At 39.1% G+C, this 26,758-nt stretch overlaps 1 protein-coding gene across 36 annotated transcripts; it reads right to left on the bottom strand.

The window, feature by feature from the left end:
* Positions 1 to 63: 63 nt before the first annotated feature.
* Positions 64 to 26,646, bottom strand: LOC6506400 (protein phosphatase 1 regulatory subunit 12A). 36 transcript variants are annotated; one of them, XR_006507055.1, is made up of 22 exons: positions 26,277 to 26,646; positions 25,058 to 25,542; positions 17,921 to 18,033; positions 17,297 to 17,851; positions 17,143 to 17,231; positions 16,633 to 16,803; positions 16,375 to 16,488; positions 16,227 to 16,317; positions 15,134 to 15,526; positions 14,653 to 14,736; positions 14,448 to 14,582; positions 13,989 to 14,193; positions 12,062 to 12,847; positions 10,937 to 11,081; positions 10,624 to 10,875; positions 10,457 to 10,554; positions 10,218 to 10,280; positions 5,362 to 5,501; positions 5,215 to 5,305; positions 4,724 to 4,810; positions 2,405 to 3,404; positions 1,179 to 1,371 (listed from the first exon to the last, which is right to left on the bottom strand). XR_006507055.1 is itself a non-coding variant. In XM_032453682.2 (21 exons), exons 2-21 carry the CDS (start codon positions 25,310 to 25,312, stop codon positions 1,285 to 1,287), a joined length of 3,954 nt encoding a protein of 1,317 aa, XP_032309573.1. In that variant the 5' UTR covers positions 25,313 to 25,542; positions 26,277 to 26,646; the 3' UTR covers positions 64 to 1,284. The 36 variants fall into 36 exon arrangements, 35 of the variants coding, with proteins under 35 accessions (XP_032309573.1, XP_032309574.1, XP_032309589.1 ...); XM_032453682.2 differs by lacking the exon at positions 2,405 to 3,404 and having other exon boundaries at positions 64 to 1,371; XM_044714707.1 differs by lacking the exon at positions 1,179 to 1,371 and having other exon boundaries at positions 1,920 to 3,404; positions 26,249 to 26,646.
* Positions 26,647 to 26,758: the final 112 nt, after the last annotated feature.

Genomic DNA, 26,758 nt, shown 5'->3' with positions numbered 1-26,758 from the left:
AGAATCATAAACAGAAAGAAAGATCACTTCCTTCCCAATTCCAATTGATAATAAAAAGTTCAGTTTGCTTGCGATCACATTTATTAAGTTTCGTATTTGAATTAAAGTTTCTTAAATATTTTCTCAAACAGTTTTACATATTACACAATTCACGTTTTTATGTTTGTTTATGCTTGATTATCGTTTCCATTTACGAGTAACACAAATCTCTTAAGCGAATTTAATAAATAACAGAAATATGCGTATGATCATTTTTAAAATATAGTACGATGTAGTATATGTATATAATACGTTTCCAAGTGAAGAAGAAAACTAAAAGTGTCTGCTTAACTTAAAGTACTCCAAATTATAAAAATAATAATATGCATCTGCCGGGTGAAAGCTATCCAGATAGTATATATTATATATACGTAGCGCCAATAAGGACTCGGCAATAAGGACTCCTCAGTTTAAGGGATTGGTAATGTATACAAATACATATACAGAGCATAGCGTTTTGATTAGCGTTCCACCGATCGATGCCTATATATCTGCAGCACTAAACACAATTACAATTGGATGATATAATGATTACACTTAGTAAGTTGACGCGTGGGCTGGTTTCGAAACATCTCCGACTCAGGATCCTTGATGATATTACACATTGAAATGTTGAACTTATGATTCGGTTGCTTTAAATATATATATATGTATGTATATATATATATATAATATGTAATGTGTATATATAATTTATATATGAAAAAATATATATATATGTATATGTTTATATACGTATGTAGTTAAACTAATTCTGTAACTAGGGCTCATTTGATGAATATGTTCTCAGTTTGTATTTAAAGGTTTTTGTTTTTTGTTTTTCGCTTTCGAATTTTCAATTTTCATTGCTTAGTTCATAATCCTCGTCTGATCAATTTTACAATTCAGGCGTAAGCTTGACTTGTTTAAGTTTATTTATAATTTTATCTATTTCGCATATAAAAATTTGACCAAATACATAAGATTTTACTTTGATTTTTTTGTTGGTTTTCTTTTTTGTGTTTATATAAAAACGAACGAAACAATTCTCAACGATATTTGAAACATGGTTTCACCTAATGCTTAAATGCCTAACACAAATAATAAACAAATTTTGAAATTTTCCGCGCATTTCGCTCTAACGACTCTGTTCACGATCCTCATCCTTGTTTTTTTTTCAGCCTTCTCGTAGCTGGTTAATAAAGTAAAATTGTTGCATCTCGATGATATAGGTTCTCAGACATACATTGAAAGTAAAACATAATTTCATTTACTTAATTTGCTAATTACTCTAATCAACGCGGCGTTCTCCTCCTTCAGGCGATGATTATCCGTTTTGTAGGTATCGAGTTGCTGTCGAGAGGGAGGAGATTAAATTAAATTAATAAAAATTATAAAAATACTACAATTATTGTACAATTATGGCGGGGGGTTAGATGTGCTTGGGGCATGCTTATTGATTATTATTTTTTTTTCTTTTTATTTTGGATGCAGCAACCGCAGCCACAGCCACAGCAGCAACAACAACAGAAACAACAACAAACAATTAGTAATTACCTAAGATATGGAAATCATCTGATCTGAACGCCCTAATCTCGTGTAGGAATAAAAAAAAAAACCAGATAACATGCACTTAACCACAAAACTACAACTCTGGACGTATAGGAGCTTGGATAATTGTATCTGAGAAATCTGAGTGGTGTGTTCTTTATCATAAATGTATATAAATATACAATATATATTGTATGACTCGTGTCGTGTGCTATGATAAGCGAGCTATAGACGATCGGTCATAAAATGTCGGATGGTTCCATGAATTTGAAGAATGCTTGATACGAATCTCTTTAGTAAAATGTACACCCCACCCTATGGGGAGGTTTACAAAAGCAAACAACAATAAGTTCAATAGAAACGACAATGGGAAAAATTCTTGTTTATTTCATATATTGTATAACTTAAGATCATCTTAAGATCATATTCTTGTATTTCGAGAACACAGACAAAAGGATAAACGAAATAGCAGATAACACTGGTAACAATATTAACAACAAGAGGTTTAAATTCATAGTTTAAAGTTTAGATATTATTTATAAAGTATAGTATTAGGAAGTATTTAATGTGGTATGTACACATTAGAGTGTTTCAAAAAGTTTCCAGTTCAAAAATGATGTTTTTTAAAGCCATAAAATTTATTAACGATAAACGATTCTTAATTTCTATACAAGTTTTGAAACACTCCATGACACAGTTATAGCTAAAATATATTTTATTATATTCATTTATTATGTGGTATGTGTATAACAACAAAACAACAGCCAGCTCATAATATTTGGGACGCAGGTTCATAGAATATGGCTCAAATCAGTGTCAGTGGTGGGGCATTTACCATTAAGCTTCCAGTATCACCAACTAGACCACTTCAGCTCCCACTGATGTTCGTATAGGTAGGTAGCCTTCATATATGTATATAGCTAGCTGATCCTTGGGCCGCAACTCGCTGATGCTGTTTTTATTTCATTTATTTAATTATAATGGTGGGGGCTTGATGGTTGATCTCGTTGGTTTCGATGAGTTTAACTTTGATTTAAGTGATTTGGTTTTGATTAACTAGTTCTATAGTTCCCATACAATATAGTTTGATATCAAGTATATTAAGTTTTTCATAAAACTGACTTTGATGCAATTAAAATGTGACCTTAATTTCAGAAATAAAGAGAAATGGTCACATTGATCTCAAAATCAGTTTCAGAAATCCCGTTATTATAAATTCGAAAACTCTTTTTCCTAAACTAATTGAAGTTACCAAAAACAAGCAGAAACTATCTCCAGCTGTGAGAGTTAAAATTTACTAAGGATCTAACGAGTATTAAGGTTGCTCCCTTGGAGTTGTAGTATGTTTTATAGTTATATTACCAATAGTGTGACCAGTCCAAAGCCAATGAGCTCAATGTGAACTTAATTTAGCTAAGATACATTTAGTTATTGTTACTTGTTGCACTCTCTAATGAACAAATACATCAAAAGTTTGATACTTGGTTATGCTTATTTTGATCATATGTTTATATATATTCGTAACGACATCAAAGTGTGTTAATTATAGTATTGTATATATGTATATTTTAGAAACGATAACGATATCCGCGACATTGTGCGATTGAGCAGGGAAAGAGTGTGTGTTTGGGGGTGTTGAAATGTAAATTTTTTTGGTTTTGGGAGCTGTGGGTGCTGGTGCTGGGCAATCTAAATGCTTTTGGGGTCTCAGCTCTGATCTATTTGGTCTTGGCCAGCTGACTCTGAGCCGAGGTGGTCAGCTTCGAGACGACCCGGGTGAGGGCCCGATTCTCGGCTCGCAGACGGTCGTTCTCAGTCTTTAGCTTCTGCAATAGCTAAAATCACACAAGAAAATAAAAGGACGCAAGTGACAAAGAAACAGCACAGCGGCGACGCAAGAAAAACAAGTGAAGAAACGGATGTTTTATATATATATTTTTGATTATTTGAGCGATTATTGCGATTATCGATATTTTCGACAGTTTTGTTCGATTGTTTGTTCGATCGATGAGGCGCGTGGGAAGAGAGAGAAAAGAAAAACAAATTTGAGTGAGCGTTTTTGAATGAGAGCGCTTTGTTTTAATTTTATGTTTAATTTTTATATTTTTTTTTACAATTAATTAGGTGCGATAACGATAAACGTGTAACGTATAACGTGTAAACGCATGGGGACAGTGACCAGAAATCATAATAATGTGACGATTGGTGAGACTGACAATGACAATGACAATGATTGGCGGACAAATGACAGAGATATAGAGCGATATGACAGAGAAACATAATGGTCTGAAGAGATATATTATATGTCTTTTGGATGAGAACATGTCTGATGTTTGTTGTTGCTGTTGTGTATATATATTTTTGAGGAAACAAAAGAAAACAAAAACACACAGAAATCAGAGTTTATGATGAGATGATCTGGATCACACGAATAATGATGACTTAACATTCGGGGGAAAAATAGAAATAATTAGGCAACGAAAATCAAAGCAATCGCTTCACTGTACAGCGGCACTAAATAAATCATATATACATATGTATGATCTGTACACAGGTCTTTTGGGGTGAAATCAATTTCAAATAAAATCGGGTCTCTGCCACAGAAGCCAATGCATTCACACACACACAGAATACACATCTAGTCGACTCTAGGTGTTCTCTATTTTGTGTAAATATCGCATTTGGCCAAAAGTAAAAGCAATTAAATAACTCGAAAGGGTGACAGAATCGTTTACTCCAACTCGGTGCGAAGAAACGAGTGCAGGATCATAGCAGGGAGGGAAGAATGATTTAATTTATGGTTATAAAAACAGAACAATTTGCTTAAATAAATAGGATTAAAAAAAACATTGTTTCAGATATGTTTCAATCATTAAAACAAATAGTTTAAACTTTTTTATGATTTTAAAGATATCAACATATCAGGGAATTAAAACAGACGAAAGCAGTGTCCTTGGCATGCATCGAAGGCTCAAAGGATACAAAATAAAAAGGTAATATAAGGTTGGCCAAATCATAATTAACAAAAACGGCAGTCAATTTCGAGTCCTGTTCTCAGAACACAAAACGGCAAAAAGAACAGCGGCTTCGGGCGTTAAAAACTTTTTCAAAACGCTTATGGGGAGGATGGCAAAAGGACACGTTATGTAATTACCTTGAGCTCTTCTTCCAACTCGGAAAGCTTCCGTTCCATAGCTCTTCTTTCGCGTTTCTCAATCTCAGAAAGTGAATTTTTCGATGTCTGCGAATGTGAAATGAAAAACAAGATTTTTTTTTTCGTTTGCGTTTTTGGATTTTGATTTGTTTTTCTTTGGTTTTTCTTGTTCAGTTGTTGTGTTGTTTTTTTTTATTTTATTTTATTGTTGTTCAACAGGATCAGAGATATATATGTTTAAGATCGGGGGGGAAAAGAGAAGGTAAGCGCGAGCTATAAGCTTCACATGAGAGGAAAAGAAAGGCAGCGAAAATGTCTAGAAATCTAGAGGGGTTTCTTAGGTGCAGGTGTAATATTTTGAATAAAAACTGAGTTTTTATAGTGTTTGCGTGTTGTTTTTGTTGGTTACTGCTTAGAGTTTATTTATGTAATATATTATTTGTTTGGGATGTGGGCGTGGCAGGTTAGGGGCATGACTGATGGCTACTTACGGCGTTGGCGAATCTTTCGAGTGTGGCACGCGTCTGTACGACCTCATCGTCCTTCTGTTTGAGCATCTGCTTCAGCTTATCGTTTTCCAATCTAAAAAGGGATTTATTCAATTAATATTTATTGATAAATATTAGAGGTTGACTCACTTGGCCGCCTCCCAGAGAGCCTTGTAGTCGATGCCATCGCCATTCTCCGCCTTGTCGCTTCCGGAACTCTTCGACTCACTTGTGGTGGCTGTACTCGCGGAGCTGCCCAGTCGGGAGCGAGAGGTTCTTTCGCTGCCACTCTGAAAGATTAATTATTATTTAATATTATTTATAAATAATTAAAAATTAAATAAATAAAACTACCAACAACATAGTAAGGGAAACCTCTTACTCTAAAACCTTCTTACTTCATAACCCTCGCTCTTCTCCGAGGAAGCACTGATGGATCTCTGGGCAGCACTCCTTGATCTGGTGCGATTCCTAGACTTTCGTTCCTGCTCCCTGAGGGAATTACTCCTTGTGGCTGCAATGGCGGCCACTGTGGCTCCAGCACTTGACACTCCACTGGTACTAGTGCTACTAGCTGGTGTGTTGCCATAAGCTCCACTGAGGCTACTATTCGAGGCCGACAGGGACTTGGTTTTCAGAAGACGCGACCCTTTGAACGAGTTGGAGGAGCTCAGGCCGGGGGACTTGAAACTGAGCGAGGCGGTGGTCACCCCGTTGTCATAGCTGCTCGAGTAGGGACTGACATAGCGATCGCTGGCCGAGTACGAAGAGCCCGCCGAGGAGTACGAACTGGGATTGTACCTGGAACTGTCGTAGCCGCCACCGCTGGCTGTTCCGTTCGTGGTGGAAGTGGAGTTGGATGACGAGGAGGAGACGGTGGACAGAGAAGAGGAGAAAGCAGAGACGGCTTTAGACGGGACATAATTGTGACTGAGGGACTTGCCCACCATCAGGTGGCTATAATGATGGTGGTGGCCTCCACCGGACGCCGGCGAAGCGGATGAAGCTGTGGCAGAGGCGGTGGGCTGCAGTTGCAGATAGTAGCGGTTGCCGTGTTGCATGGTTTGCATTTTAGTGCCCGGCTGCGCAGCCAGGGAGGAAGCTATGGAGGAGGAGCTTGAAGTGGCGGCAGATGAGGCATTTGCGGCCTGAGCTGACGAAGCCGGATGGGAATGTTGGTTATTCGAATAGTGATTCTGATTGTGCTGCGAGCTACTGATGAACTGATACTTGGAGCTTCCGTATTCGTAGCGATTACCATAGGAGCTGCGTCCACCTCCGCCTCCGCCGTACAGGCTCTCCCTGGAGCTATACACACTGGCGTAGGGACTCTGGTAGCTGGAGGTGCCGCTGCTGCTGGGGAAGTAGCCGGTGCTCAGTGGACGACCACTGCTGCCACTCGATCCATTGTAGCTACTCCCATTGTAGTTGTAAACTCCCGATCCGCCGCTCGAAGGATTCATCCTGGAGCTGGAGGACAGAGATCGCCGGCGACTGGGCAACGGCGCCTGGGTACGGGTTCTCGAGCGAAAGGACATCTCGCTGCTGGGTACTATAATTGGGGGAAGTCCATTAGCCACCAGTTTGTAAATCAATCGACAATGCCAGAGTGCAATCGGACTTAAAGAGACAAACCAAAACCACATTTCAAACAATACTCTATCCTTCTTAGACTTTTAATAGACTTTTCCCACTCCCCTACACTTTTAAGAAGAAATCCAATTAAACTAAACACTTTTAATTGGATTTCGTAAAGAAACAAACTCAATTAGACCCCAAAACAGTGAGAGATAAATTGCAATTGAAGGGCATTCCAACTTCGAATCTGATTAATTCGTATTCCATTTTGGGATGTGCTCACATAAGGCAATTACAATTATAATCAAAGCGAACTCGAACAACCAAAACGATCATGAATTTTGGCATAAACACAGATGAAGGAAAAACAAACAACTCTTCTTGATGTTTACACGAGTGTGGATGAGGTGGGGGATCTATGTATATATTCTGGGGGATATAGTATACCCAACGGATCTTTCAATAGAACGCCAGAGAACGCAATATTAACATGTGGTTTGTGGAAGCGGTTGGACGTCCGCAATTCCAGCCCGGTAAACCACCAATCGGGAAAATGACGTCAAACCGTAAATTTTGACAATTTTCCTTTTGGATTTTGTGGGGCTTTTTGTACCCCCTACCTTGTGTTTTAACAACGGGATGCTCTTGATCGAAAACACATACAAAAACGTGATATATGAGGGGAATGAGTGACTATCCCCCAGCCGGCCTGCTATTTATTTGTTTCTCTAAGTTGATGCTCCTCAATCCTACTCCACCCACGCGATACAAAACAAACACAAAACAAAAATAAAAATAAAAAAAAATAGAAGCAAAATAGCCATTTTCCAATGCATACAATTTATGAGGGGCTGTGTCTGTTTCCTACTAGGAATTATTCTCTACATCTTCCTATATATAAAAGTCTATCTATAGGACGACGACAGCCGCCTATGAATGAAGCGGCGTTTTTCTCGCAATTTTCACCAAAAAAAAAAAATGCCTAAATGTTTGGCATTTTGCAATAATTTTCCTCATTTGTGCCTTCTTTTGTTTGGTAATTTAAACATTTGTCTAATATCATCTAGAAATGAATCTGTTGTGTCATGAAGAAGATGGATGAACTGGTGGTCGCTGAGGCAATATTAAGGGGATTAGGAAATGAAAATATCTTTAAACTTTTTAAAAACATTTTCTAAAAAAGCTGTTCACTAAGTAGATCTTGTTGAACTTTAACATTTTATACCAAAACAAATAAGTCACGAAATCAAATTAAAATCCTATCAAAATATTTGACCATATTGGCAGAAGCAGCTTTGGAGAGTTGGCCAAAAAAGGCAATCAACTAGTTGGCAGTCAAATCAACTTGGAGCTTGGCCCCAGCCTCCTCCTCCACCATCTGTCACAGTCCCAGGGGGTAAACTGATCCACTGGATCCACCTATTTCAACTATCAACTATTCTTTGACACATTCTCGACAGCTTTTGTGGTTTTGGTTTTCGGTTTAGGTCTCTAGTTGCACTTGACGTATTGAATTCGCCTCTTTAATTGGGATTTACATTAAAGTTTAGACTGGTTTTGGATTGGATTGCTGGCTGAATGTGGATTGATTGGCTGAGGTTGAACTGAGATGATCCGGTGTGCTGGCCGCACGAAACTCAACTGTGCCGCTTGCAGGCGATCTGAAATGTTTTATTTGAAAGCGAACTTGCCGTACCCGATCGGATATAAATACGAAAGAGAGACGTAGTCGTAGCCGTAGCCGGAGCCGGGAAACCAAAGAGTTCCCCCAACGACGTAGATAGTTAAGAGATATTTTTGAAGAGAAGAAAAAGCCGGAAAATAACACAAATAATCCGGAATATTATAAAAACCAAATATGAAAACAAGACGACAACGGCGAGGTGAAAAATTAAGGCGAATTTTCACTTGAAATTGCGCACATGAGAAATGTATTTCAGAGAAAAATTGGGAGATTGGGGATTTTGGGGGGGGAAAATGTGCGTTTTCACCTGGTTTCGGGGGCCCGCTGTGTTGGCCCGTGTCTGCGGCTAAAATTAGTAAATCGCACACGTATTTGGCCCAATGTCCGAGACGCAAAACTGTTAACTATGCTGGGGTCACAGAGGCACCACCAGCAACAGCAGCAGAGAAAAGAGAGCACTGGGCATTAACTGGGCCAAAAGGCGAAAAAAAGTCATTGACATGAGAAGAGCATGAGAAACTATTTTAGTTTTTTCTCTAAAATTATCACAAATAGGAGGAGTTTTCTTGGGAGGGAGAGGGAACTTCTTCCCCCCTCATAACTGGGCCAGGACAGGCCAAAAAGCGAACAGCACGCCCCTCGAAGTTTACACTTTCGTTGAAAATGCATTTTTCCGGACTATAAATAGCCCATGACTATTGCCTCGCTCCCTTTGCCACGGGAGAAATGAGGAAGCAAATGCCTTCTGTTGCAAACTGTTATAATTTTAGCCACAAAATGCGCCTGCAGTGGCCAAAAACAAAGTTCAACGTACGTGTACGTGATGCTTTTCCTTCTTATTATTATAAATTGTACAATTGTATTGTTTTGGGTCGTGCCTCGGTAATTGACCAATTTGTTAGAGAATGCAAAACTGTCTAGAGAAACGATTGTGAAAGTGATTTTCCCAAAAAAAGTGCAGAGCACAATGCGAGACACTTGACATCGTCAATCAAGAGGCGAGTGACACACCGTCAGCGTCATCTGGTCTGCCACGTTTAGATGGATCTTTTGGGGTTTAATGGATTAGACACTCATTTCTTAGAAGTTTCTAAGGCTATAGACTCCATCCTCTTTTTTAAAGAGGTATTATTAGCAGAACTAGTTGAATAATAGACTTAGAATGTCTAGCTCTTGACGGCTGTTAGATAGTCCAATGAACAAAACAATTAATAATCTGTTTAAGAAACAAGCCAGCAGAGATGCACTCAGAAATTGTGTCAGTTTTTAATAATAGGTGACACCGGCGCTGACACTTGCTCAAATAAATTGTTAACAGGTTTTTTTCTTCGTTGCAAATTGGATGCGCACTAATAGTTCTGACCTCGGCCATGAAAGGATTTTCAGATTTTCAGACCTTGCACTTACAACGAAAGCCACAAAATTCAAAAGCCACAATGACACGTGCGCCACAAAATGGCAAAATAACATAATAATAATTTCATTTTTGGGTCGCCCGCTAATTGGACCAGACTGAGACTGAGCAGAAGACGCACCAGCTAACTTTGAAGGACGCGGAGTGGATTCTAAAATTGTGGCACGATGTGACGGAGGCAGAAACCAAAAGATTGCGCTGCGGCTGACACAAATTATAATTACTTGGCAAAAGGTGCGAAAAAATCTATACAATTGTTGTTGGTAGTTACCTCATGGAGATATACACATATGTATTCTTAAATAAATATATTCTATGGGGAAGACTCACCTCCTTCTCTTTGTCTTCGTTGTCGTTGTTGGACGATTCGTTCTGACGCTCCGGATCCAGTTCCTGCGATGAAAACAAAAGAAATTTAAGTACATTCTTAATCACTCGACTAATTAGCGTTCAGATGGGAATAGTTGGCAAGCCGAACGGCTAATTTATTCTGACAAACAGCCCTGCCTGGCAATTAGGCACGAAAATGATGTATCTTTAACGTATCAGCATCAGTTATAAATACTCACATCCATATCGATGTGCACCACGCCGGTGGATCTGCGCTTCGGCTTGCGCCTCCTTTGTATGACGGTCTGGGTGCGGTTGTCGTTCTCCTTGTCGTTATCTAATTAAGATCATAAAATATATATTAAAATTAATATTAAATTAACTAACAAACAAGTTAAAAATCCACCTTTATCGTCATGGTTTGCCGTGGCATTGGTAGCCGTAGCCGTAGCCGCAGCATGATTGGCACTGGTTGCAGACACTGAGTTGGAGGAGCTGTTGGTAGTGGATGTGGCCGCCGTTGTTGTGGTCGTCGTCCCCGTGGAGGTGGTCTCATATTTCCGCGCTGCGGGCGTGGCATAGGAGCTGTTGTTGGTGCTCTCGCTGGGCGCAGAAACAGGACGGCCCACCGAGTTGAGCGACTGATTTGAAGCATTTACTGAAAAGGCGAAGATTCCATTCAAATATAAATCTTAAACAGAAATTGAGAGAAGACTTACGTGCATTGGGACCACTGCTGATGCGCCTTTGGACTCCGGTTGCGGTGGATAAGTTGGCAGCCGCCATTACCGCCGGAGCACTGGGTATAATAGTGCTGTTGTTGGGCGGATATGTGCCTCCACTGGTTATGTCCTCGAGCTTAAACTGCATGGGAATAAGATACACCATTAGTATTTATTTTTAAAAATATTCCATCACTTTTAAAGAGTTCAAGAGTTATGTTTTGAAATGTTTATCGGGTTTGTTTGTCGTTTTGTGTGCCATGTGTTTACTTTGTCTTACAAGAAGCTATGCCGTGTCTTGATTCATTCGGAATGCAGCGGGAATTAGTTAATACTTTACATTTAGTATTTATTAACAAGTCTTTTCGATTAGAGCCCACAACCCAGAACCTAGGCTAAGCCGTTTCTATTCATGTCCATGAACCATTTGGGATTAGTTTTTAAATAGAAAATTAACAAATAGATATAAAATATATAGATTAAATGGCATGCTACTGTTAGTGACAAGAATTAAGGCCTAATAAGTGTTATTAAAGCCAAGATCAGCCAGATTAATAAGCAGTTTTTAGCTTCAGAGTCAGTATGTACAGAAAACATCAATGTTTCAAAGGCGAATGTTTTATTATTTACACATGAACTAAAACCTTAATTAAATAATGCAGACATAACACTATAATCAGGCTATAAAATCAGGCTTAACTTAAAGATATACCAAGCGATTAAAAACATAAAATTCCTAAAAGAAACTTAAGAAAATTAAAATATAATTTAATAAATAAGTCGAGGCAGGCAGTGAAATTTCAAAACTTCTAGAACCTTTTAACAATAATTTCCAAATCAAATTTGAAACCTAAAATAGTTTATATTTTTTATAAAAATAAAATATAAATGGCAAATAAACTTAATCTAAAAACCAATGTTAAAAAATCTATAAAAAATCGGCTAAAGCAAGGATATTTTATTATTTACACGCTAAGTAAGATACATCCATGCTACACTTAGAGATTAAGATAGATATTCGGGTGGCTGGGCCATCCGACCCATCGAACTATAGTCTTTATGTCACAGAGTTGGGATTAGGCTATCGGCTAGTCGAGTGGGGGATAGGTGGAGTGGGCATACCTTGGAGCCGGCATCGAACTTGAGGCGCCAAGACGGACGCCGCTCTGCAGCCGATGTGGAAGTGGAAGTGGACGAGGACGAGGGAGCACCAGAGCCACCACCACTGCCGTCCGTTGTTCGTCGGGCGTACAGACTGAGCAGGGAGTCCCTCGCATTGAAATCCGGATGAGAGGACACCGGCGAGGCAGTGTCGGACTTTGTTTCCGCATCCTGACTGCTGGAGAGGCCCCTCTTGTCCCTCAAACGCACCGGACTCTCGAGGGCCGCCGGCGTGGTGGCCGCCGAGGATGACTTGATGGCCTCCGTCGCTTGGGCTGGAATCAGTGGCAGATCCGTGGGCCTGGTGGCATGTGGCTCCTCCGCCCGACTCTCTATACTCGATGATTTGGCAACTGAATCAGTCTTTTGAGTGGAAGTCTCCGCACTGTCGGCTTGGCTATCGGGCTGCTTGTCCCGCCGGGAAACTATCGTATAGCTGGCACTGACCACGGCCTGATCCACTTCGGCATCGCTGTTGGCATCCGCATCTCCGGATAGGGATCTCCTTGGAGCGGCCAGCGTGAAACTGGCAGTGGTGTCATTGACACTCTGCTGGGCCGAGTCGCTGGAGGGGATCTGGACCTCCTCGATCTCCGTCTCGTCGGTGGGAATTAGTGTTGGCGGCGGTGTGGTGGGCGGTGGCGGTGGCTGCTGCTCCTGCGGCGGCTGATCCTGCTCCTGCTCCTGCTCCTGATCCCTGTCGCTGGCGATCGAGGATGGAGTGGCGGATGACGAGCTTGATTCGTTCTGTTAATAATATTAGTTCGGAACAAATAAAAAAACAGTTGTCCTAAGGCGATGAACGCGAGTGTGTGTGTTTTTCGAAGAAAACAAAAATCAAAAGAGGTCCTCCACATTTTTTTTAAATAAATTCGAAAGTTCGAATCAAGTTCGAATACTCATGCAAGTGGGACATGCAAAATGATAATCATCAACATATTCCATAGACATACAATAAATAATAATTAAAAACTATTCGTAGTAGAGCCTACCAAGTAGTACAGAACATACAGATAACTTAAGAAACTTTGTTTAAAAAAGAAAATAAATACAACTCGGAATGGTAATTACACTATATGGTTCACTGATCTCTCTCTCTGGCGATTGGATGATGATTGGAAATCATAAAAAAAAAATAAATAAAGCTATAACATCGAAAAGGGGCGTGGCTGGGCGGGGGCAGAGCGGAGCAGAGCTGGGCGTTGGCGGCGGCGGTGGCGGCAAGAAAATCAACTTGATTGGTTAAATGTGATCTGGCGATCGATCACAAAACGAATAATCAACGAAACTGAATGAGAACTGATTGATGGATGAGTCGCTGATTGAAGTGGTGATTGAAGGGGTGACAATATAAACCAGACTGCAACAGGTTTTCATTATTATTACAATTATAATCAAGCTTCAGAGGGGTTCAAGACCTTTTAAGAAGCTGAGCTGATAAAAGCATACTTTTCAGGGCCAACTCTGTTGCATTCTCTTCGCTACTTGATAGTCGCTAAAATAGTTACTAATTTTTAGTAAATACTATTTTATATTCTTTAATAATATAGTGTGCGTGGGCGAACATACACTAACACATAAACAGAGACCGGGAAGGGGGACACCATAACCATAAAAGCAATTGTTTCTTTCTGATCTGGTGTGTTTTTTTTTCCAACATTGGAGTAGAGTAGAGTGGATGGATGTGGTCTGAATGTTTGTGGGTGGACACTGTAATCGATCTACATGATCTACAGCTATGGAGCTATCGATTCTCTAAATGTATGATACTATGGGGCTGATACATCCTGTTGCTGCTCGAAGTGTGAAATGTTTGGATTTTGATTTTTGTTGTGAGATTTTGTGAGAATGATTCTGGGGAGTTACTTTTGGACTCGGGAGTACTTACGCTGCTGCTGGTTGTAGTCGTGTTGTTGTTGTTATTATTGTTATTGTTGGCCATGCCAAGATTCTTCTTTTTGACCAACTCCTCGGCGCTCTTGATCTCGTCGAGGGTGACGCCCTGGGTGGAACGGCGGGTCTCCCTGACTCGCTTGGCGTGGGCCTTGCGCTGCGTTTCACTCTCCTCGTCACGTACCGGTGGCACAAAGGATCTACAAGGATATGGACGATAAAGGATTAGAAATTATATATTATAAGATTTTTATCCTTTCGAGCCTTAGAAGAGGAACAAAAACATTCAAGACCTAGCTCATCGCTGGGGTTATTCTTTCAAAAAACACATGCTCTTTAAAAGTAGCCAAAAATTTTAAGGATTCTTAAGGATTAGCAGCCGTCTAGCAGCAGGGTTAGCTTCAACATGAACAGCGAAAGAAACAGCTTGGTGATTAGCTTTTTTTTTTATTACTTGAAGAAGTTCTTGATTATATTGCCGGCCGACTGCTTGGGCGGCGGCTTGGAGCTCTCCGCATCACTGGCACTGGCACTGGCCGTGGACGAGCTGCCGTTGTTGCTCTGTCCTGTACCCTTGGCTGAAACTTGGCTATAACCACCGATCGACAATACATGTTTATATATCTTCTAAAAGAAAAAGATTTCTATTCAAGACTCACCTGCGTATGGGTGGGGTGACTCCAATTGCTGGACTTGCCGGAGATGCTGTGCTTGTGGGCGTGGCAACAGTGACTGTCGGTTTCCTAGAGGAAGGAATAATAATATTATTAATTATATATTTTACAAGATTAAAGAGAACACAGCCAAGATAAGTGGACGACATTGGTGCGTGGCCTAGGAAAGTAATGTTAAATAGAGTTTGGTGCAATGAGTTTGAGTTCTGGAAGTGTAGACGAGAAGAAGCTAAGCGAAAGCATATAGGTTAGTAGTTACTAATTAGGGAGGTTAATAGCTATGATTAGGCGTGACTATCCTTTAAGATCAGATCAGATCAGGGTCAGTTTTATTATTAAAGGTATGACTATGATCTGCCTCTTAGAGGCTCTTTCCTTAGATAGTGTTATGTGATCCTTTAACCAAATCTGATCTGATCTGATCTGATCTGATCTTTTTAAGGATCATGGTGTATGGAAAACAAACCTGTAGAACATTGAGTTATCTTTGAGTGAGGCCGATCTTTGTACGCTATATAATTGATTTGAAGCCGATGCCGATGGCGATGCTGCTACTGCTACTGCTGCTGGTTGATGTTGTTGAGGAGGAGTTGGTGTATTGTTGGTGTTCGAGTGCGTGTTGTTGTATGTACTGGTTGGTGTTGTTGTTGTTGTTGATCCCAACAGCAGAGCACTTTTGTTATTATTATTGTTATTATTATTATTATTGCTACTTAGATTATTATTGTTATTGGAATTTGTGGCAGCAGTGGCATTCGAGTTCGCATTCGCATTCGCCTGAGCAGCCGCCGTTGCTGGCAGAATGGGACAGGAATTGGCCTTTATGCGGGCTCGCAGTTCATTGTACTTTTGATAGAATCTGTCAGATACAGATTTAGATACACAGGTGGGCGGTGGGCGATGGGCGGTCGTGCAGGCAGGTGGGCGGACGGAGGCAGAGCAGGTGGGCGGAGGCGAGCGAGCGAGCGGGCAGGTTAGATTTTTGGATAAGCGTTTTGATGAGTTTTTTTTTGTTTGTTGTTTTTTTTTTGGTGGTGCGTTGGTGACATACAATTGGTTTTATTTTTGTTTTATTTATTAAACACGGAGAAAAAAATATATATAGAGCAAATGAAAATAATTTAAAATCAATAAGTAACTTTGCTGCTTTCTAGTTTTGCTTTTGCAGTTTGCGCTTCCAGTTTGAATGCCAACTGGCCTCTGATTCACAAAACAGAGTACTCTGAATGATAAGTATTTTTTTTTGTGGAATCGTGATACCATTCGCATAAAATTCTATTTTTGTTATCAATAAATGGCTTGTTATTAAATGTGGTTCTGTGACTATGAAGGTGGTGTGAGTGTGAGAACAATGATAAGCAAAGTATTATATTTAATTCAAATGCAAAACGCAAACTGCAAAGCCAAACCAAGCTGTGGCTCGAATCTTTTGTCTCAGATTAATGATTGAAGAATATAATATATTCAAAATGTAGGTTAATCTGTGATGAGTGTTTGTGTTGTGTGTTTATGGCACGCATTTCTGTCTCTTGATTAGTTCTTGCTGGCTTTCAACTCACTTTTGATCATTTTCGAAGCTCTGGGTGCGTCGCAAGATGACGTCGTTGGCGGTCTCTGAGCTATTGCTGCTGAGCTCTCTATCAGGAACTTCTAAAAGGATAATACAGTTAGATAATCTAATATATAAAAACAATAACTAAAACTCACGATTATTAGTGGGACTGTCGTTGGATGTGCGTGGCAACTTGCGTCTCCAGGGTGCCTCCTCCTCGGCGGGATGTTCGGCGGCATGAATCTGTTGATTAGGCTTGACATTTTCCGCTGAAAAGGATATTAATAACAAGGATTAGAACCTCTTAATATCAGTAGAAAACCATATAGTTAGTGACTTTATTTTAGGGCTTAGCACGCATAGGGTTCTAAGGATAGATCCTCGGGGCAGGACGCAAAACAAATGCCGACTACCTTCGCTCTCGGACAGGCTGGTCGAGTGTGAGCTCTCTGTGGAATCGCTCATCTCCTCAGAGTCGCTCTCGGAGCCCTTTTGGCCACTGGCCGGATCATTCTCAGCATCCACTTCAACGGCATTGGGACTTGAAGCCACGGCTTCGGCAGGATCACTTGAGCTGCTGGCAGCTGCAGTGTGTGCGTGATTTACAAGCAAAAGACAAGGCACAAGTACAGAGATATAGAGAAAGAAAGTACATATACAGAGATAGAGATTCGAGAGGGTGCTACGAATGAATGATTATGGAAATCTATGCAGGAAAATAATACAAACATGACGAGAGGCAGTGGCAAATGTTTTACGATTAAATGCTCCAAAAACAACAGACTAGCGCGCATGAGAACCTAAACAGGATAATGATCAGGACGAACACAAGAGTGTGTGTGTGCGAAAAACCAAAGAAATCTTTTTCGTTTTTAATATGCGGCATTTTTGAATCAAAAGAGTAGTTGCTGAGTTGTACACACCATCCTTTGTGGCATCAGTTCTCACTTCCACGCGCACCAGTTTCGTGGGCGTCTTCTCCACATGGTTTTCAATTGCATCTGAGATTCTGCTAAATAAAAAAATACAATAATTAATTAAATATTTATTTTACTTTTTATGAGTGATAATGGCTACCTGATTTGACTAGATGGTCGCCGCTTGTTGCGCTTGTTGGCCCGCAGATCTTCCATGAACTTGACTATCTTCCGATCGGCCACATCGATGCAGGAGTGGCCGGCATAATTCCGTATGTCCATGTCGGCCAATGACTCCACCAGCATCTCGGCCGTCTCCCGCTGGCCCCAGTGCGCTGCCGCATGCAATGGCGTCCATCCATCGTTATCCTGGCGATCGACATTGCCCCGGCCGGCCAGCAGCAGACTCAGGACTTTCGTATAACCCTTGGCAGCCGCCACATGTAGCGCCGTGGCACCGGTCTTCGGATGCGGCCTGTCCACCTCGGCGGCGTCACTTCTCAGCCACTTTTTGGCATCGTTCAGCATCGCCTGCTCCTCGGCCTTGCGGGCCTGCTCCACATCAATGTTCAGCTCCTGCACCATCTTCTCCATGTAGTGAATCATGGCCATGTGCTGGACATCGATGGCCAGGTCCAGGGCCAAGTCACCATCGCTGTTCACGGCGGCCACATCAGCGCCGTTCTCCACTAGATACCGAGCTATGCTCATGAACCTATTTAACGAGTTATTATTATTATTATAGATTGGCATGAAAATATAAATATTTAATTATTTTTCTCACCCGCAGGAAGCGGTAGCATGCAGTGGCGTCCATCCTTCATTGTCCTGCCGGTTGATATCCGCACCACGCTCTACCAGAAACTCAACCATGTCTAGATTGTCATCGATGCAGGCCTGTAAGAATAAATCAAGTTTGAGATTATAATAATTAGGTTCATACAGAATCAATTACTTATAGAATATATTATCAATTTCTAACTTATAACTTATAATATATGTATAGAATATATTACTTAAATAATTAATTATAGAAATGCCTTATCTAAAAAAACCTCATCTATACCATCCACTTCACAATGAAAAGTAAACGGAAATGACTTTCTTTTACCCTTAAAATATATAAAAAATATTAAAATATATATAATTACATAAAATATATAGTATATATATAAAAATATATAACTTCTCCTTTAAAGCGTTTTATTTATCCCTTTTTATCCTTATTATAATTGTATTTAATATTTTTCTCTAAAATATACCAACTCCCAATATTAAATACCAAAAACTACAACATCCTTCAAAACGTCTATTTATCCCTCTAGAGCCTTGAAATCTTGGTATTTAATATTCTCCTCACAAAATACTAACTTTTCCCTAAAACTAAATATTAATATATTAAATTTTACACAATCCTAAACCCTTAAAAGCGTCTATCTAACCCTTTTAAGCCTTAAAATCTTTCTATTTAATATTTTAAGAAAAAAATAAATGTTCTTTATATTAAATAATAAAAATTCCTACACCCTTGAAAGAGTAAATTTTTCCTTTATTCGCCTTAAAATCTTTGTTTGTAATGTTTTTAATATAAAATTAAAATTTCCCAGACCATAATTAGTAAACATTTTAAAAGCCAGATTCGTAGAAGAGCTTTGTCGGTTCTTTCCAGATTTTGTTCGAATTCCCCCCCTTTTTTTTTTTATAAGAGCTAGTACAATGTACTAAAACTGTCTGTTTATCTTGCTAAAAACGTTAAAGTAAACATACACAGAGCAGAGAGTCTATAGCAATATTCGGTTGTTTATGCGGATTTCCGCCGAACCAGCCTAGACGTCTTCCAATGCGACCAGTCGACCAGCCGACCGACAATGATGATATCATCGCCAGTGACTCCAGCCCGGGCGCTTCTTTGGGGGCTGCTATCTGTGGTCTGTAGAGGCGAAGCGAAGAACCGAACCGAACCCAGCCCCATAACAATATGTATTCCGTTCGAGTCGACAACGCCTTGTATGTTAGTTGCAAATGCCGATAAGCATTCTTTGGTGCAAAAGCCGAAAGAAAAGAAAGTAAAAAGAGGAGACCCGAGGCGCCAAAACTCTATTCGAAATCAGAAAATTTGAACAGTATTTATCAGTAATTTGGAATGCCATTGAAAGCCTCGTTATCTGGGCTCGCGACAGGCGTGATAATACTATTAGCATATTTTATTTTATTTTCAAACAAACAGATTGAAGATTATAGGCTAGGCAGTAGGCTTTATAGAAATCAAATGACCAGAGAAGACTCTCTCGTTCTTCGCGGTTCTTTTTCCATTCTTTTCTCCGATTCTCCGCTTCTCCGGCATATGTTAATTTAAATTGTCTTTACTGTTGTTGAGGTTCAAAGTGACTTTATGCCGTTTGGCGTTTTAAAAATCCAAAAGCAATTTCCATTTCGCAGAAAAAAATAAAAAAAAAAACAAAGGCTAGACGGCGGGTGGGCCAACGCCAAACCATTTTGCAAATCTGGAACGCAGACAATTAATTAATTATGAACAATTTTGATAAACTGGCCCCCCAGCTCTGGCCCATGATAAGGTCTTGTCTGTCTCTGGCCCTGTTTTAATGTCAGAGCATCGCCAGAGCTATTTTTTTTTTTTACAAAACAAAATTTTACGTTGCATGCTAAGTTTAGCCTTTTGTTTTTGGCACGCCATTGAGCGGCATTTTGCTGCACGCCTCAAATGTTATTCACCTCGTCCCATTACGTATACGCAGCGTGGGCCACAGCCAGAGCTAGAGAATCAGCAAACAGCTTAACGTGGCTCATTACGCGCTCCATTTGCCGGTCCTCTTTTTTCCCTTTTTTTCTGCCATAATTCTGGCTTATAAACTCAATGGCCTGGCTTACTCTTTTTTAATGAATGGAAAATGGCAGTAGAAGAGCTTCCTTTTCAGGGAATTATATATATGTACATTGTAGGAATGTTTATTTATTGTTCCAACTGGCACATAAGATTAAACGATTTATTACATTTTAATATACATTTTAAGAAACATTCTTGAACACTCAATGACCTCTTGATGTATATTTTTAATGCAAAATGGCAAAAAAAAATAAAAAATCCAACCGCTTGAGTTCAATAAATTACAAATTTGAATTAGCGCCACGAGATGAAAGCCAACAGACTCTACATAAACCATATGATATATAGAACAATATATATAGATATGTGTATATATCTGGCCGATTTTGAGGCATTTGTTCGGTGTGAAATATATTCTAGCCTTCAAATACATTTTGTTGGCTGGCTTCTCATGTGTCTCGATGGGTTTTCCAACCGAAATGCCTGGCATAGCTTTGCCAAATTGTATAACTATTGATATCAGCTGAATATTTGGCTTTTTTTGGCCTACCAGGTGGCGGCATGGCAGGAAGAGTGTGAACAAAAAAAGAACATGCCACAAAATAATAATTTAAACAAACTACTTAGAGTTCTAGAGAATCTATAATATTTCTAGAATAATATCTAATAGCTAATAACTACATTTTGTAACTAGAACTTATCACTCGAGTGTCTATTTACTCAAGATTGCCTTTGGAGTGTGAAAAAGTCTATGTAATACTGATTTATAGAATACATAACTCTGCAATCGACTATTTGTGGGTCAGAAGACTGCCAAAGTATAGCATTTTTCGTATAGTTCCCGCTGGCATCTCTTCGTTTATCCATAAAATAGCTCACAGATTTCGACGGCGCGTGTAAGCAAAATGTGTATACATAGTCTCTATATAGTATATAGTATATAGAATTGGCAACAGAAGAAAGAAGGAGAGGCCTAAGTCAAGCAAGCAAGAGAAACTCGATTGTAAAATAAAACATTTTTAATGGCATACATTTTGTAGGCAGTGAGTGCCGCCCCAGTCATAGACTGCCATCTCCGAGACTGCCTTAGCTATTGCTTCAAATGGTATTATGCAACGCACAAAAGCAGATACAACTTTTAGATACTGGCGGCAATCTGCGAACTGCAGACATCACATCCAAACTGTATCTGTATCTGTATCTGTATCTGGCATAGAGCTAGCTTGGCTAGAATCGTTTGTTATTTTTGGTGTAAAACACGAAACGAGAAATAAATCAAATCAAGTGTAGCGACCGCATCCATTTATATACAACTATCATCCGAGTTGAGGATATTTGATTTGTATCTGTGTATCTGTTGGATACTGTGCGTTTCAACAGCTGTCTGGTCGGTCTGATCGGTCGGGTCTGTCCCGTCAGTCCGTCGAGAACCGGGCCAAGGTTAGAAAACACGTCAATAGCGTCAAAAGCGTTAAAGCGCGTTAGCCGACAACAAACATACAACATATAACACATCTCACTTTATGTATTTGGGAAGAGGCATGCCGCCAACCGCCAACCGGCAGGACTCACGATCAGATCACAGATTGTCAGAGATTCAGAGTTTAGTTTGTAACTTTTTGACAAAATAATTTCATAATTAAATATTAGCCAATTGCTAATTGGCATTAGGTTAGAATAGCTTACTCATCTGCTTATAATTAGCAACAATTTCCGGATGGTTTTGGGAACAAAATCCACCTATAGATTGCGGTCAGTCTGATGCCCACGTATTTCCTCCAAAAATGTTCTATTTATACACCTTTTGCCAAAAAAACACACACTCGCCAACTACCAATTCAAGTGTAAAATGTGGCGACCGTGAAATAAAATTCTCGAAAAGAATATATCAGAGAGAGGAGAGAGCCTCCCATTATCCTTGAACTGCTTCACGGCTCGAACGGCTTGTAAACAGCCGTAATTTATGGCCATTTCTTTGATAATTCCCCGCCTGTAGGCCAAAATCAAAATCAAAATCAAAGTCAGCCAACGACATGGACACACTGGCATGGTCACTGCTAGCTCCAATCCTTGGCCTCCCCAGCCCCTCCCCTATTTTCCTCTCCATCAGTCAACATCACTCGCATAAAGTCCAAGGTAATGGCGCACAGTGGGCCAAAGTGGTTTTTTCTTAAGGATTTTATTGTTTTTTTATTTATATATCATGGTTTCTATAATATTATTTAATGGTTTTTTAAGTTACTTTAAGAAAATGATTTTAATTATTATTAGATTATTCATATTTTTTATAACTATTTGCTTTTTAAGCTTAATTTTGTGATTCCTAAGTTACTTTTTTTAATTAATTATTGCAATCAAACGATTCAAACACTAAATAACTAATACTCGGGGGTCTATTTATTAGAATAGTTAGGTAGTTTTTGTTTAAATGTGATTATAATTATTAAGTAGTATTTTATTATTTTTTTAAATTATACATTAAATAAATATTGATTTGAAAGTTTTGGTTAATTTCTTTTGGTTAAATATGATTGCTAAGAAGTCTTTCCAACTTCTGGTAATTTATTTTCAAATAGTTATTTTAATGAAACGACTTAAACTCTAAATAACTAATGTTCGGTTGTCAGTTTATTAGAATAGTTAGATTATTTTTTGATTAAATATGATTACTAAGAGGTATTTTATTACTTTTAGATATTTTTCATTAAATAAATATTGATTTAGAAGTATTTAACCAACAAATAACTAACGATTTGTATTATTTGCCAGTTAATTAGCATATTTATGTTAGTTTCTAGTTAAATCTGATTACTAAGTAGTAACTAAAATTGGCCCAAAATTATCTTGAATACAAAATTTAATATTCATTGAAAAATATGAATCCCTAACCACTGTGCCCCGCGAGTATCCCGCGAGTCTGCAACTCGTGTCGCATGCCATTGAAAATGTGTTGCAGGTGTGGTGCCTGCCGCCTTGCCGTTTTTTTTTTCTCTTTCTCTGGTTTGTCAATGCTTTATGAATGGAAGGCCCAAACATTATAAAAAAAAAAATAGAAAAAAGATATAGATATAATTGTAAACATGCGAATGGAAAGCGAGAAACATGAAATCCCAAGCGAAAGCGGGGGCGGATTTTTGCAGCCATTAGTGGCATGTAAATGCGGCCGATAAGATAATTATAATAATAAACTGAATTTCAAATTTTGTTTGCATTTTAGCACAACAACTAGCAAGCTACCAAGCCACCAAGCTAGTGAGGCAAATAGCCGCAGGTTGCGGTCGCACTTGCACCGCATACATTGTGGCAGCCGGTAATTCAAAACGTTTGCACTCTTTTCCCATTGTTATTATTATTATTTCTTATTGCAGTGGCTGTTGCCGTAATTACAGTGCACTTGCTAGCTAGCTAGTCTAGTCTAGCCTAGCCCCTGCTATTTATCTAAAAAAAAAAGCTAACAAGTGCGCCGCGGTTAAACGGTGAAAGAAATGCTACGACTCTGACTCTGGCGCAGCATAATTAGAATCAATTAAAGAGAACTGGAGCACTCGAGAGGCAGAGGCCTTAGTGGCCATTGGCCAAGCCCCAAAACACACACTTTTAATAAGCCATTTAAATTGCATTTTTTTGGTAAAAAATAAAACCATTTCTTTGATTGATCTGGGTTGGGAATAGAACATAGACGGATTTCTTTCTTTCCCCTGTTAGTTATTTATTTCTTTCTATTTTAATTTAAGATTAAGATACAACAAAGACTAGTTTCATTTTGTTAAAAAAAAAATAAATAATTCTTTAAACCGTATTTAATCTGTAGAGAAAGAGAAGGATTTCTGTTATTATTTTATTTATTTATTCCTAGTTTATTTCCTTTCCCTAGTTAGCTATTGATTTCTCTCTAATTTAGTTTAAAATTATTATGAAAAATACTAATTTTAATTGTTCAAAAAATTAATAATTCCTCCTTTTAGTTAGTTATTTATTTATATTTTAATTTAAAATTAAGATAAAAAAGGCTAGTTTTATTTGTTAGAAAAAGTAGAGTACAGGAGGAGAATAATTTCTATTATTATTTTATTTATTTTTTCCTTAGGTATTTATTTCTATCTTTTTTAATTCAAGAAATAAATAATGCTAGTTTTCTTTGATTAAAAAATACTTTTCTGAATAGAACACAATTATGTTGCTTTGGAAATATCAAAAAAAGAAGGATTTCAATTATTAATAATTTATTAATTAATTTTTATTTATTTCTCTTTTAATTTAGGATATAAAAAACGCTAGTTTAATTTGCTATTCTTTGCCAGCTGAAATCATGCAAGTTTTTATTCTTTTGGCATTAAATAAAAAACAAAAACGAAGGAAGACAAAAACATGAAAATGAAAATGATTTTGCGAAAATCTTTGGCCTTTCGATATGTACATATGTGATATGTGATGTGCTTTCTATAGTATTGTATGTTTTTCTAGACTGTTAAAAATAGAAAAATTTCGTATTTTTCTTATTTAATGCTTATGCCTGTTGGCCGTTTTCTGCCTTTCTGTTGCCAGTTTCTGTTGTTTTCTGGCGTTTCTGGGCATTCATTCGAATTGTAAATCGTCGGCTTGCATTAGGAATTTTTTTTTTTTTCGAATTTGTTAATATTTGAATTGTTTTCGAGGCGGGTGAGGGGGAGACACTAAATACGCAACAAAAAACAATTGTAGAAAGGGGGTACAGTGGGTGGGAATTGGTCTAATAAAAAATATTATATTTCAAATAATTTTTTTTACAAATATTTTTTATTAAATACTATAAGACTTGCTGAACACTGTTATGCCAAATTAATTATTTTGTTCAGTGAGCCATGCTATTGCCCCACCGTGCGGCCCACGTCAGCACCGCTGTTGGACGCAACAGTTTCGAAATTGCACCACCAGCTTGCCCCACCACGCTCCACCCTCCACCCTCCACCCCCTCAATGAGCAGCAGACCCCAATGATGCAACCTATTCTCTTTCAAAAAAAAAAGGGATTTCTTTAATCAAAGTAGTCTCTGGGGGAGTTCTCTTTAATTTTAATAATTTTTATTTAAAATCCTACCTGGTGCAGGGCAGTGAGTCCATCCACGTTGGCTGTATTGATGTCGGCTCCCTGGTCCAGGAGCTGGATGACCTCAGCCTTGTCCCCCGAGAGGCAGGCGGCCAGGAAGACGCATCCGGAGGTGAACTTGATCCGTCGGCCGTGCTCGGCGCGGGGTGTGGGGGCGGCCCGGTTAGTGTCCGATTCCTCCCACCGCTTCAGCTGCTCGGCCCGCTTCATCATCGCCGAGTTGTTGCGCGCGTCCAGAGTGGACATTTTGGAAGAGTCCTTTTGGCGAGATGGTCCTTCGACGAAATATTATATCCAAATTCTAGTGGCGACTAGAGCGCCTTCTCCTTAATTGTTTTTTTTTTAATATTTATTGATTTTGTGTTTTGTTTCCACTGAGAATTTGAATTTAGATTTGAAACTATTTTTAGAAAATGCTTCACACTTTCGATTTTCGATCACAACTACACTTTTAATGTTTGTACTTCTCCTGTTGGCTGATTATTAATTTGTAATTTTTTATTTATTTATTTGTGTGTGTGTGTGTGTGTGTGTGTGTGTGTGTGTGTGTTATCAGCTAACTGCTTCTCTCAGACATGGCACTATCCTCTAGCCCTAAAAATATTAAATAATTTAGTATTTAATTTTTAGACAAAAACTACTACAAAAACAAACACATACTAACTAAAACAATTAACATTTAATCATTATTTTATTTATTTTTTTAATTTTTTTTTACAACGGTTTTTTTAAACTTTGTTTATCATTCGCGGGCTCCCCACTCTCTCTCTCTCTCTCTTGCAGTGCTCTTTGGCGCTTTGGCTCCCGCTCTCTCAATCTCTCTCTCTGTCTCACCAACACACACACACACATGCAGCTAGGGCCTGCACACGATCTGTCTGTGTGTATGGGTGTGTGTGTTACCAATTTGACATAAATTCAACAGCCGCGAGTAAATAGAACGAAAGATGGACTCCGCCGCGTACTTTTCACGCACAAATCTTTTCGCTTGCTGTTTTTATGTAATTTTCGGCCATCCACTGCAATGGAATGCAAAGAAAAACCCCTGATTCGGCTATGTAATTATGTAAAGGCATTTTTTTTTTTTACAAAGACCCACTCCACCTCACACACACACACAAACACACACATCAGCACACGCACGTAGAGAAAAATGGACTGCAGTAGAAACTTTTCACACACCGATATCGGAAAATGGAAAAAAACGCACCTTTTCCCCCCACCGACAACTATTGGCAGAAAAGCGCTCCGGACGGGCGCTCCTCTCCTGCGAGGCACTGGTATTTCACTTTATTTTGCATTTTTTTTCGCTTGCTTTCCAAATATCATCCGCAGAGCTGGCGAAACATCGGAATGGAAAGCAGGGGAGTGGCGGGCTCTCAAACGATCTGCACGTGCACTATTCGCGTTCTCGGGTATACGCCACACGTCACCGGATTTTACCGATTGGCTGATTTTTATGATTTTCCGCACAGGCTTCGTCGAAACAGTGGCTATTATTTTCCGTGAACGTTTTTTGGCTGTGCTTGTTAGAGGTGGAAACATCGGGTAAACATTAGAGGTGGAGAAACATCTATTTTGAAAACATCGATATACTATTGGGATTATCGATGTTTTTTCTTATCGAGTGACTTTTAAGATGTTGGGTTTAAATGAGTTTGCAAGCTAAAAAAAATGAGGAAGGCATATCAC

Source organism: Drosophila ananassae, chromosome 2R (genome assembly GCF_017639315.1).
Source record: "Drosophila ananassae strain 14024-0371.13 chromosome 2R, ASM1763931v2, whole genome shotgun sequence".
NCBI lineage: Eukaryota > Metazoa > Arthropoda > Insecta > Diptera > Drosophilidae > Drosophila > Drosophila ananassae.
This window is presented reverse-complemented; position numbering and strand designations above follow the sequence as displayed.